At 41.2% G+C, this 13,801-nt stretch overlaps 1 protein-coding gene across 2 annotated transcripts in view; it reads left to right on the top strand.

The window, feature by feature from the left end:
- The window catches only part of DIXDC1 (DIX domain containing 1), a 258,363-nt gene that overhangs the window by 88,551 nt on the left and 156,011 nt on the right, over positions 1-13,801 (top strand). For both annotated transcript variants that reach the window (XM_082273246.1, XM_082273245.1), the window contains exon 4: positions 5,175-5,424. In XM_082273246.1, the coding sequence (XP_082129372.1) occupies positions 5,175-5,424 (250 nt within the window). The remainder of the gene's footprint in view (positions 1-5,174; positions 5,425-13,801) is intronic.

Here is a 13,801-nt window from a genome sequence, read left to right as displayed (position 1 = left end):
GGACCTCAGGTATCGGTCCAACACAACTCGTTCCACAATTTGGAGGCCAGACAACACCTCGGGCTGCAGCCATTTTTTTACCAGTTGCACCAGGTCATGCATTTGGGACCTTGGTGGCCGGTCTGGACAATATTTCCACTGGTGCACTCGTTGGGCCCGAACAGCCGTAGTTACCCCCAGACGAGCCAAAATTTCTGCCTTTAATCGTTCATAGACTTTCGCTTCTTCAGGTGGTAGATCAAAGTAGGCCTTTTGAGGATCTCCGGTGAGGAAAGGAGCAATGAGACCGGCCCACTGGTCCTGGGGCCACCCTTCTCTCTCTGCCGTCCTCTCAAACGTAGCAAGGAATGCCTCTACATCATCACTCAGAGACAGCTTCTGCAGGAAATGACTGGCCCTCACCGTCACCTGGTTGCTAGGGGTAACCGCTGCCTGTTCATGACTCTGGGAAAGGTGCTGTACTACCTCTTGTAAGGCCTTTACCTGAGTCTGTATAGCTCCTTGCTGGGCGGCCAGCTGGGTTACCAACAGGTGAGTACTTTCTTGTTGCTGAGCCAGAGCCTCTTTGTGGTGAGCTTGTTGTACCTCCAGCTGGGTTGCTAAGCGCTGATTAGCTTCCTCATGACGAGTTTGCGCTTGCATATTAGCCAGGGATAACTGTTTAATTAGCTCCTCCATTGTTTCAGCTTTTAGTGCGGCTTTAACCCAGGACATAAGTCAAGTGTACTGTCCCTTTAAATGTCAGTTTCAGTCCAATGCAAAAAAAAAAAAAAAAATTTTTTTTTTTTCTTCTTGTGCCTGTTACTCAGTCCTGCCCGCATCCGAGCACCACTTGTAATGTTTGGGGGGGATCAGCTGGATCGCAGGACACAGGCGTTGCAACCAAAGAAATGTTTATTAACTTAAACAGGCTTCATAGCAGCAAAATAAACACAACAAGGAAAAGACAGTCTCACCGACTTGAAGAGTTCAGAGCTGCTTTTGCAGTCAAACAGTCCCAACTTTTGAAGAGGGTAGCTTCCCCTGGCAATAGGCTCCCAGTCAGCACACTGACATGCACCTTCTCGGCTGTACAAAAGTCCACATTCACCATCCACAGTCTCCTCTATGCTCCACCACACCCAATCTACAACTTCCTGTCCTTCTTAAACCCACTTCCTCTGATCAGTGAGTTAACCCCTTTTGCTCCCTTAAAGGGCCCAGAGCCCAAACAGAGGGGAAATATAGCGTCCTTCAAGGACCCACCCTCTACGACCTGTACAGTATATATATATATATAGGCTGCAGCATACCTTCAAATATATACCTTAGGTAAGGCAATATAGATATCAGAAAATAAAGGAGGGAAGGTATTTGGCGCTGCCTAAATGTAAGTAAGCATGGTTGGTGTGAGTAGTGAATGTAAACAAATCAAATAAACAACACTAAATAAATTAGAAATTACACAGTGAATATCATAAATTAATAAATAGTGACTAATCAAAGTGACATAGTGCCACAGTGCAGTGTGGGATCACTCCCAGTGAACCCCAAGCAGACAAGTTCACAATGTGACGGATAATCCTATGGGATGAAACAGCCAAACACTCTATAGTGGCTACAATTTGCCAGTAAGTATGGGAACACTATAACAGTGACAAAGTGCACAAGTGCAAAATTAAAGTGAGCCCCAAACAAAAAAAAGGGGGGGGGGGGAGATATGCCACTGTGCATGTACAACAAAATGGCATATATGAAAATAAACGTAAGTGACTGAATAAAAAGTCACCTACTTTCCAACATGTGGGTGATTCACGTGATAAAAGACATGTACAACAATCAGCTAAGAAAAAAAAAAAAAATAGTAATTATTAAAATGCAAAGTGAAACAGTGCAAAAAGTGGTGATGTGCACTGGAATCTAATAGTCCATAATATTAAACTCCAGTGTTTGGCTGTTTCATCCCATAGGATTATCCGTCACATTGTGAACTTTTCTGCGTAGGGTTCACTGTGACTTATCCCACACTGCACTGTGGCACTATGTCACTTTGATTAGTCACTATTTATTATTATATGATATTCACTGTGTAATTTCTAATTTATTTAGTGTTGTTTATTTGATTTGTTTACATTCACTACTCACACCAACCATGCTTACTTACATTTAGGCAGCGCCCACTACCTTCCCTCCTTTATTTTCAAATTTCTGACCATATTTTTCTTATAATGTTACTTTCCTATGATCTGAAGCTCCATCTATTGGCCATAATGCTTTTTTTTTTTCATGACATATCTCAATCAAGAAAATACTTCATTATGATCGCTATATGGTGCTGAAATCATAGTAAATAAATATAGTAAGCAAAATATTGTCAGAACTTGTCATCTTTAGGCAAATGCTTGTGACATTCGTCAAACAATTTAAAAAAAAAAAAAAAAAAACCCCATAGTTTTGGCTTTTTTTTACAGTGTAGTTCCAGGAGAGGTCAAGAAAGGCAGGACCAAATGCAGCTTTTATAGGTAACGGGAGATTTAAATATAGTTTTAGCGCAGACGCAGAAAAGGCCTTTGACTGTGTCAATTGGAAGTTTATGTTCGCGGTGCTCAAACATATCGGCCTGGGGGAAAAAATTATCCAATGGATATTGTCTGTGTACACTAACCCCGCAGCCCAGGTGAAAGCGAATGGGATCCTCTCGGCTCCATTTTCCATCTGTAATGGGACGAGGCAGGGTTGCCCCCTGTCACCTCTTCTCTTCGCCCTCTCCTTAGAACCGTTTCTATGCAGAATCCACATGCACCCTGATATCACTGGTATCCCAGTTGGAGACAGGCAGTATAAAATTTCGGCGTATGCTGATGACCTTCTATTCTCCCTCACTAACCTCACTAACCCTATTGTTTCTCTACCCAGCCTTCTCCGCGAGTTTGAGATCTATGGAAACCTGGCCAACTTAAAGATTAATTTTGGCAAATCAGAAGCCATGGGAGTTGCACTGCCAACCCGCCTCCGACAATCTCTAGCGATGAGTTTTAAGTTTAAATGGACTGACCTTGCACTGCAGTACTTAGGTACACGTATTCCCCCGGACTTTGCCAATACGTTTAGACTTAACTTCCCATCCCTGCTGGCCTCTACTCGTATCCTTTTAGAGAAGTGGAGTGGAGGTCTCCACTCCTGGTTTGGTAGATGCAATTTGATCAAGATGTCCATCTTACCTTAATATCTCTACCTCCTCCAGGCTCTACCCGTTCACCTACCCTCTAAATTTTCAGACAATTACACTCCCTTTTTTCGAACTTCGTTTGGGCCAATAAGAAGTCTCGCCTTCCTCGCCACATTCTGTCCCTCACTAAAACACTTGAAGGCTTGGCGTTCCCCGACGTCAAAAAATACCATTCAGCGGCCCATCTTGGTAGAATTGTCGACTGGTGCAGACATGCTGCCTCCAAATCATGGGTGACTCTGGAACAACACCAAACTGGGATTCCCCTTTCCAGGGCCCTCTGGTGCTATACCGACCTGCCTCCTGACCTGACACTTCGCACCGGCCTGTGGGCATGGAAACAAGCTTCTCTCTCTACCGCAGACTTCCCGCTGTACCCTGTACTGGGGAACCCGTCTTCCCCTCCGGGCTTGTCCTCATGACCCCTCATCACGCTCAGACATTTAGGGAGGTTGCAAGCATCACACTTTCTGCTGGGCGATAGATGGCCCTCGATCCCAACCCTGACTGACACCCTGGGCGCCTACAAACTCCCGTTCTGGAGTGCTCTTCAACTGCACCATTTCTTGCATTCCATTCCTGACCCTCGTCGCCAAACGCTGTTCGAAGAGTTGTTTTCGGATTCAGGAACTCTACCAAGAGTTCTTTCCAAACTATATATTCTACCGTATTATCCACTCCACCGGAGTACCCCCGACTCTCCTGGATACACAAATGGGAGACCGATCTGGGTCGACCATTTACAACAAAACAAACACAATGTACAATTAACCTTGCGCTCCACTCCTCGATCTGTAATAAAATTCAAGAGACCAACTTTAAAGTCTTGACAAGGTGGTACTTCACCCCGAATAGACTTCACAGATGCTTTCCAGACACCTAAGACCGGTGCTGGCGTTGCCAGAGTCATGAGGGCACTTTATTACATATATTCTGGTCCTGTCCTAAACTTGCCCTTTTTTGGTCTGAGGTCCGCAAGATCACACAAAAATTTACAGAACGCATTATCCCAGATGACCCTGTTTTCTTCCTCCTACATCTATCTGACTTTCCACCATCACAGTACAAGAAATCAATTGTCCGACATCTAGTGAACGCTGCTAAATCTTGTATACCTTTGCTTTGGAAAAATCCTCACCCCCGACCTTAACACACTGGTTAAGAAAAGTAGAAGAGATAAACAGAATGGAGGACCTGGTCCCCACGGCCCAACACAAATGGGAACAATACTTCAAAACCTGGGATTAGTGGAATTTTTTTGTCCTTTCAGCGGAGGGAGTGGCTATACTTGGGGCATAAGCTCCCCTCCCTCACAGGCCCTACTGGATGTGACAGCCCGTCTGCTCCTCCACTGCTCCTGCCCCTCACACCCCCCCTTTTTTTTTTTTCTCTCTCCCGTTTCCTCTCTATCTCTCCCCCCCCCACCCTCTCTCTCTTCTCCCTCTTCTCTCTTCTTCCCCTCTCCTCTCTTCTTCCCCTCTCTTCCCTAAGAGGGTGGCGGCATTCGGTCGCCCATTATTTTTTCTTCCTTCTTTCTAAGAAATTCAAAAATTACACTAGGCGATGACTGTGCATACATAGTGTGGCATTGCCATTACCTTTTGTTTGACTGTTTACGAGGTCTTGAAGACATTTTGTATTGCCCTGTCTGAATTGTTGTTGTAAGTTATTTTGTGGTTACCACTTCGTGTTTCAATAAAGTTTATTTTTGAAAAACATATATAGTTTTAGCACTATTTAGGATTGATTTACTAAAGGCAACTAGACTGTGCACTCTGCATGTGCAGTTTCTCCAGAGCTTAGTAAATGAGGTGAAGCTTCACTTTGAGAATGCTCTGGAGCAAATGCACCTGCTCTTTGAATTTAGAGAACCCACCCCCATATCTTTTGATCAATCATTTTGACATGCTTTTTTTTCTCAGAAGATAACCTAAGATTATACAAATTTTCTTTATTTTTTCAACAGATATAGTTGATGGAAATTTAAAATCCATTATGAGAATTATACTGACACTGGCAGCCCATTTTAAACCTGTCTCAGGACGATCCGGCAACCACAATGTGCTGGGAGCAACTGGAAAGGGCCAGTCCAATTTCTCTGCCAATCATCGCCCTCAGTCTACTACGGCAGTGGCCCAGGGTGCAGCTGCTGCTCTCGCTGATGTTCGGCTGGACATGTCACGCTCAGGACGTGATATTTCTCGCTACAGACAGAGGTAAGACATCATGTGGACTCTAAACAATGAACTCTGTGTACATGATGATGTTAAAAATATAATGACAATCTACAGATAATGTTAGTTCTTGCCCAATAATATGCATTGTGTTTGGTTTTCCTATTGAATATCTACAGTCAAAATGTTTGGCCTGCGAATTTGCAGAAAACAAATGAAAGCAATCAGGAAACTGCTAATTATATCCAGCAAACAGTGAAAGTTGAACAACAGAAACTTCTCTAACTTTACTTTGATCAGTATTCTCTGTAGTCCACTCCTGCCAGATATAAAGGAGCTCTTTGCAAGTGGGCTGGGTATGATGGCTTCCTGTGGTTGGTAGCTGTTACTGTCTCTGCTTGCAGTATCACTACTTGGATTCAAACTTCTGTGACATGTGGTTGGTGGCCTTAAAGTTCCGGCCAAATTTTTTTTTTTTATTTAAAAATACCCCTAGAATAGTCATTGTTTGTGCATTTAAACAATGATATCCTCTAACCTGCCCCCTGTTTAGTGTACCTAAAAGGATGAATTACTTAGCTTGTGAAGTTCTTGTCCTGCGCAGCCATCTGCGGTGTGGGCAGTCCCAGGATGCTATACCTCGTCACTTCCGGTGCAGGCGCGTCATCCCACAGCTGGTTTAAAAGTCATTGCGCATGCCCAGAAGCTGTTCTCGTGCCTGCACCGGAAGTGACAAGGGACACCGGTGCAGGCGCATTGACTCCTGGGATTGATGACACTCATCTCCCAGGAGTCAATGCAAATCAGGAAATGACGTCGGCGGCCGCGGCCGCATAAAGAGGAAGTAGAAGGAAGGGAAGATATTTTTCATTAAAAATTAGGTAAGTGAAAAAATAAAAAATAGCCAATTCGATTTTAGAAAGAGATATATGTAAGAATGATGTAAAGTGTAACATTAGGGTGGAATTCCGCTTTAAGATCCCTTTCACATCATGGTGTCTACCTGTTGTGCATCCCTCCCTGCCAGGAAGGAAGAGGTGCAGCGTTCAGCTATGCTGCCTGCAGCTGGTCAAAATCTATGGCAGGTTGGATAGGGCTGAATTCTGTATTGAGCGGGGCTCACATATAGGGCCCTATGTGTTCAATGACTAAGACCCAGAATACAGAAGCCATGTATGGATAAAAAAATGAAGCCCCGAACAAGTAGGCTCAGGCTGTGCTACTTTTTTATATCCCAAGAATTTTCAGTTTTGACTAGAGTTTTCCTATAATATAATATGTGGAATAACTAAGTATGATGCCCCGTGTTGAGAGAACATTACTTTATATTGCCTTTTAGAGCCAGGAGTGTTCAGCTGTGCTCGCATTTTTCTGTGAGAGAGACCATGCTGTCACTTACAGCTCCCAGTCTCTACTCCTGTCAATCAGTCAGCATGGTTCCTGATCATGTCATCATCACCATATCAGCGATAACATGGTGATCACATGACATTTTTTAGTAAGCACACCTATATTGTTCCAGCTGTCAGTTTGTTTCCTTCACTGTGCACTTTCTTTTCAAAGAGACTGTAGAGGGTTTTAACCTCCCTGGCGGTATGATTCTGTCAGGAATTACATACCAAAAGCGGTACAATTCTTTTCATGGAAATTTGGCGTTATGTATTATAGGCCTACAATTCTTAGTAATTACTGACTTAAACCTGACCAAAACAAGAGTCTAGTAGACATCCCAGATGTGATAAATTTGAAACACAAACACGTGAATTATAATCGAATCAATAATATTATTTTATTATTTAATATATAATATATATAATAAAAATAATTCATGCATTATATATTATATATAGATATATGTGTGTGTGCATATATATATATATATATATATATATATATATATACATATATATATATATATATGCATACATATATATATATGTATATATATATATATATATATATATATATATATATATATATATACCGGTGTGTATATATATATATATATATATATATACCGGTGTATATATATATATATATATATATATGCGCATATATATATATATATATATATATATATATATATATATATATGCATGCATATATAATATAAAATGTGTTTTGTGCAACGTTTTTTTTTTTTTTATTTTTTTATTTCCCTCCCTAGTTCCGCTCCCATGCAGCATTGCTGCTGCAGGGAACGGAACTAGGAAGTGATCAGAGCGACGGAGACCGACGGAGGAGCGGCGGGACTCTCGGCTGGCGGTCACAGCAATGAGAGATCATCGCTGGATCGCCAGGATAAGGTAAGAGAACACCGCTGCGCTCTCTGCAATCCACCCCGAGCGTGACTCGGGGTTACCGCTCCTGATATGAAAAACCAACCCCGAGTCACGCTCGGGATTACCGCTAAGGCGGTTAACCACTTCATCTCTCACACCCATACACCCACCTGTAAACCCCTATGGAGCAGAACAATTTTTACATTTCTCCTATGGGCCTGTTTATTCAACAATACACTGGTCATTATTTAAAGCTGAGGTTTAATCTGCTTATATTTTGCCTTCCCTGGTCCCTCCTTTTACCAATTAAGGACTGGAAGGTTTTACTCCCTTAATGACCAGGCCATTTTTTGCACTGTGTAATTTTAACTGACAATTGCGCAGTCGTGTGACGATGTACCCAAGTAAAATTGATGTTCTTTTTTTTCCACAAACAAAAAAAGTGCGACATTTCTGAAAAAAAAAATGTTTACTTTTTGCTATAAAACATTCCCAATAAAAAAAATATATATATATTTTCATCATTTTAGGCCAATATGTATTTTGCCACATATTTTTAGTAAACAAAATCCCAATAAGTGTATATTGATTGGTTTGTGCAAAAGTTATTGTGCCTACAAACTAGAGGAAAGATTTATGTCATTTTTATTTATTTATTTACTAGTAATGGCAGTGGCCAGCAATTTTTAGTGGGACTGCGACATTGCGGTGGACAGAGCGGGCACCTAACTGACATTTTTGACACTTTTGGGGGGACCAGCAACATTAATACAGTAATCAGTGCTAAAAATATTCACTGTTACTGTACTACTGACACTGGCAGGGAGGGGGTTTAACACCAGGGGCGATCAAAGGGTTAAATGTGTGCCTAGGGGGTGCCTTCTAACTATGTGGGGGGTGGGCTCACTGGATGAACACAGAGACCCTGTGTTCATCACTCACAGAACAGCGGACTGCCGTGTTTACAAAGTAACGGGACTCCAGAAGTATTCCTCCCGTGAGACAAAATAAATTCTGTGGAAAGTTCCAGTAGATCCACCACCAAGAGAAAACCACATAGACAGCCTCTTAACAGATGTAAATGGGTAACTGCGCTTTCAACATAGCATAAGCCAGATTGTTCAGTCAGTGGATCTCAAAGATATCAGCCCAAACCTCATTAAGTGCTCCAGGAAGAATTAAAAAACTATCATCGCACAGACATCCTTATAATCGTTTATTAAAATATCAGTAAAGCTGCACACAAGATACTTACATTTCCTTGAAACAGACAGAGCATAAAAACATGGTAAAGGTGTGATGTGGAATTGTTTTCAACCAGAAAGATGGCCGACCTTCTATGTAACACAGCATCAGCGTCGTATAGCTCATCTTCTGCCGGCGCTTTTCATCGTTTCGTCATCAGGGGCGTAACACTGACTGAACAATCTGGCTTATGCTATGTTGAAGGCGCAGTTACCCATTTACATCTGGTAAGAGGCTGTCTATGTGGTTTTCTCTTGGTGGTGGATCTACTGGAACTTTCCCACAGAATCAATTTTGTCTCACGGGAGGAATACTTCTGGAGTCCTATTACTTTGAGCGCTGCTTTTATATGAACATTTGTATTGTCCCTCGCCAATTGGGTTTAGTGCTAGCGGCTCAAGGATTCTGTTATTGGACTTTTCATATATAATATTATTCTGATTTATTACTTTGATGTATTATTTCCATTCATTCTAGCGCAGTATATTGCACTTCTCATTTTAGAACATATGAACGTCGCTTGGACCTGTAAAGGCCGGAACTTATTCACTGAGTCATCCCCTGAGCTAGAATGTGGAAGACAAGGGAGGGCAGCTAGGATTAGTATGGTTACTGGAACACATATCCATTATTTCATGTTATAATGTACACCTATTTTGCAGCCACATATTCCATAAAAAGATTTATATCACCTATGCCAGAGGAGCTTACAATCGAATGACTCTGCGACAGTTACATAAGGGTACACACATACCTAAACTCTTGCTGTAGGTCAATTTAGTGAAACCAAATTCACTTTTTTGATTCCAATACCAAGAGAATTTATAACCACTGTGCCAATAAGGCAGGCTCTGTTCCTTGTATACAAGCAAGGCCTCATGCACACTGGGTGTAGTGTCCCAGTGCATGAGGTTCCAGTGTTTACCTGTGGCTGGAGGGTACAGGTGCACTGCCGAGCCACTCTGCCGGCAGCCAGCAAACTTGATGGGAGTTGCTGTGGCCGGATGGGGCTGGGCGGTGCACCTAACGGTATGTACGTTTAGGGCAGTCCAGGGGCGTACCGTGGGGTTGGCCAGAACGGCCCCCGCCAGGGGCGCAGGCCGAGGGGGGGGCGGAAAATCACTGCCAGTGTAGTGTGGAAGCAGTGGCTTACTGCTCCTCCCAGTCCTCCGTTAAGCCTGCGCCCCCCCGGGCACCGCGGCTGGCGCACCCCCCCCCCTCGCTTCGCTCCAATCTCGGAAACAGCCCGCCTGGAGCTCGCTGTCCACAAGACTGTCTGTGACTGTGTGTGTCGGAGGCTCGGTGCGATGGGCGGGCCGACGGCTCCCCTCATCAAAGGGCTCCGCCCACATAACTCGTCATCAGCAGGCTCCTAGCTCCAGGCTCAGCAGGCTGCCGGTGTCATGGAGGATGAATAGTGAATGCTGCACTCTACACTGCCATTGAGTGACGGAAGCTTAGCTGGCTGGCTCCCAGGTACTATCCCAGGTACCATTAGAGCTTAAAGAAGAAGACATTTTTTAAAATTTAATGTAGATATATATATATATATACAGTATATATATATAGTGCAGTATAGAGGACGCCATATCCTGTATATATATATATATATAAAATACACACACAGGATATGGCATCCTCTATGCTGCACTATATATACAGTATATATATACACACACACAGGATATGCCATCCTCTGTGCTGCACTATACATATGTATATATATATAGTGCAGCATAGAGGATGCCATATCCTGTGTGTGTGTATATATATACTGTATATATAGTGTAGCATAGAGGATGCCATATCCTGTGTGTATATATATATTATATATACAGTATATATATAGTGCAGCATAGAGGAGGCCACATCCTGCATATATATATATACTCCTCTATAATGCACTATATATATATATATATATATATATATATATATATATATATATATACACAGGATGGTATCCTCTATACTGTACTGCACTATATATATATATATATATATATATATATATATATATATATATATATAGTGCAGTATAGAGGATGCCATATTCTGTGTGTGTATATATATATATATATATATATTATATATATATATATATATGTATGTATATATATATATATATATATATATAGTGCATTATAGAGGAGCCCACATCCTGTGTATATATATATATAGTGCAGCATACAGGATGGCATATCCTGTGTGTGTGTGTGTGTGTATATATATATATATATATATATATATATATATATATATATAGTGCAGTATAGAGGATGCCATATTCTGTGTGTATATATTTTATATATATATAGTGCATTATAGAGGAGCCCGCATCCTGTGTATATATATATATATAAGCAGGATGTGGCCTCCTCTATAATGCACTATATATATATATATATATATATATATATATATATACACAGGATATGGCATCCTCTATACTGCACTCTATATAAATAAATATATATATATATATATATATATATATATACAGTATATATATATATATATATATATATATATATATATATATATATATATATATATATATATATATATCGGTGCCACCTTATCAGGGCCCTTCAGTGCCGCCTCATTAGCGCACATTATTGAAGGAGAACAATTACCTGTTTGCAAAATCTTATAACAAACTAAAAAACAGTGTTTTTTTTTTTTTTTTACATTTTTTGGTCTTTTTTTGTTTGTTCAGCAAAAAAACATAAAAAATAAAAACCCCAGTAGTGATTAAATACCACCAAAAGAAAGCTCTATTTAGCCTGAATCTCATCTGACTACTATGCTTATATGCAATATCTGCTTCTGAGTCAAAACAATTGAAAAAAGGACTGTATAACCTAAACATTATCTTTAATGGATACGCAGACAATTAAAAATGTATAGAAATTGATGTAAAATGACAAACAACAGAATATCTAACTCTTTAATAATTGGGGGGGGGGGGGGGGCGCCGATACAGCTTTTCGCCAAGGGCGCTGGAGACCCTAGGTACGCCTCTGGGGCAGTGTGTGCCCAGGGACAAATCTCCAGGATGCAAGCAGTCTGCAATTTGGGCATTCATCCTTGGACACAAACTACCCTAAATGGAAGTACTTCTGAATGCGCTGTCCAGCCACAGTGGCTGTCAGACTCTCAGAGTTTGAAAGGCTGCTTGCAGTGGGACTGGTCTGTGTGCCAGCCTCCAGCCATAGCTAAACGCCAAAGCTTCATGCATCAGTGCTAAAATGCCCTAATGCAAAAGTGTAATTGGGAGGAATATATGCTCACTCACTTGTGAGTGACTCTAAATTATACATACTGCATACACAAATCAATATGGTTGATGTGACCATCGGAGATCAATCATACTTTAATGAGTAATTAGTTTTATTCATTTCCATTTGCGTTGTGTTATGTAGAGCCAAGTGTTTTAATTTATTTATCAATAGAGAAAACCACATACATGCATTGCATGCTGAAAAATTATACAGCCCTAGTGAGTTATTGGATTCTGAGCTATAATCAGTGCTCTGATTTACACTGACATACTTACTCAGGGTTTCAGCAATTGGCATTAATGGCACTTTCACACCAAATGCAGTTGGATGCATTTTAAACTGCACTCCCAACTGCATAGACAGCTCAAAATCAAGGTATTCCTATGGGCATAGTTCACATCATTGCAGTGCAGTTCAGCGCAGTTAAACAGAAAGAAGAGCATGCTGCATTTTTCTGCACTGCAAATGCAGGAAACGTGCTAGAAATGCACTACAAATGAGCTGCGCCCCTTAAAAAAAAATATATATAATAATTGTGCTAAATATTATAACCTGTCCCTCCTTCCTATGTCCTGTCCCTCCAATTACCTTTGTGGCTCTGTGCATTTTGTGTGTGGAGAGCAGAGTACAGCCAGAATGGCGTACAGGTCATCAATACATGCAGAGGACTTCATTACCATGGTCCATGAGTACCCTGTGCTTTATGACCCCCGACATCAGCATTATAAGGACAACAGAAGAAAAGGGAGGATCTGGGAGAAAATTACAGCAAGAATTTACCCCGATTTATGAAGAAATGGTCATAGAAAGTAAGTTGCTTACTGCATGTGATTAACAGGATAGCCATACCAGTCATGAAGTGTTCCAAAACAGAGTGCAGTGACCACATGGACCGCTCTTCTGCCTGTACTAATGATGGGAAATATGTTTTTAACCTGCAGAAATTAGGCCTAGAATCTAACCCTGTTCAAAATGTATGCAGATTCCATCCTGTCCAAGACTCTGGATTATATCCAAAGTACTACCATTGGTCTCTCTTTCCATCAGTAGTGGATGAACCCAATAACAACGTATCCTACGAGTACATTGTCTTATAATGGCAATGGCCAGCACCAGAATTATGCCAACCAGAGCAGACATTTTTACTGCTCTCCACACACTATAAAGAAGAAGGAAGTGACCTTGAAGGAAATACAAGAAAACCAAGCCCAAAAACCTATAGGAAAACACACTGCAACTGCATTAAAGATGCAGTGCTCAGGCACGCTTCAAATGTGCGTAAAGCGCACTTCAAAATGCACTTCAAATGCATGTAAACACACAGTGAAAAACACACAGTTATGTTCAGTTTCTGGTGTGAATGGGCCCTAAGGGCTAAAAACACAGATGCATTTTTAACATGATTTTGCTGTGTTTCAGATGTGATTCCTGTACGTTTCTGGTGCGTTTGTTTGCTGCCGTTACCTTTGAAGAATGGACATGTGACTCAAAAACGCACCAAAAAATGTAAATTGTGGTGCTTTTTTACCACGATTTTTACACAATTTCTGTAAATTTCAATGGGAAGCTGCGCTTTTGATGCCATTTTCAAAATCACACTAAAGATGC

Source organism: Pelophylax lessonae, assembly GCF_965119305.1.
Source record: "Pelophylax lessonae genome assembly, chromosome: 12".
Lineage (NCBI taxonomy): Eukaryota > Metazoa > Chordata > Amphibia > Anura > Ranidae > Pelophylax > Pelophylax lessonae.
Note: the sequence above shows the minus strand (reverse complement) of the source record. Positions and strands in the feature narration are given on the sequence as shown.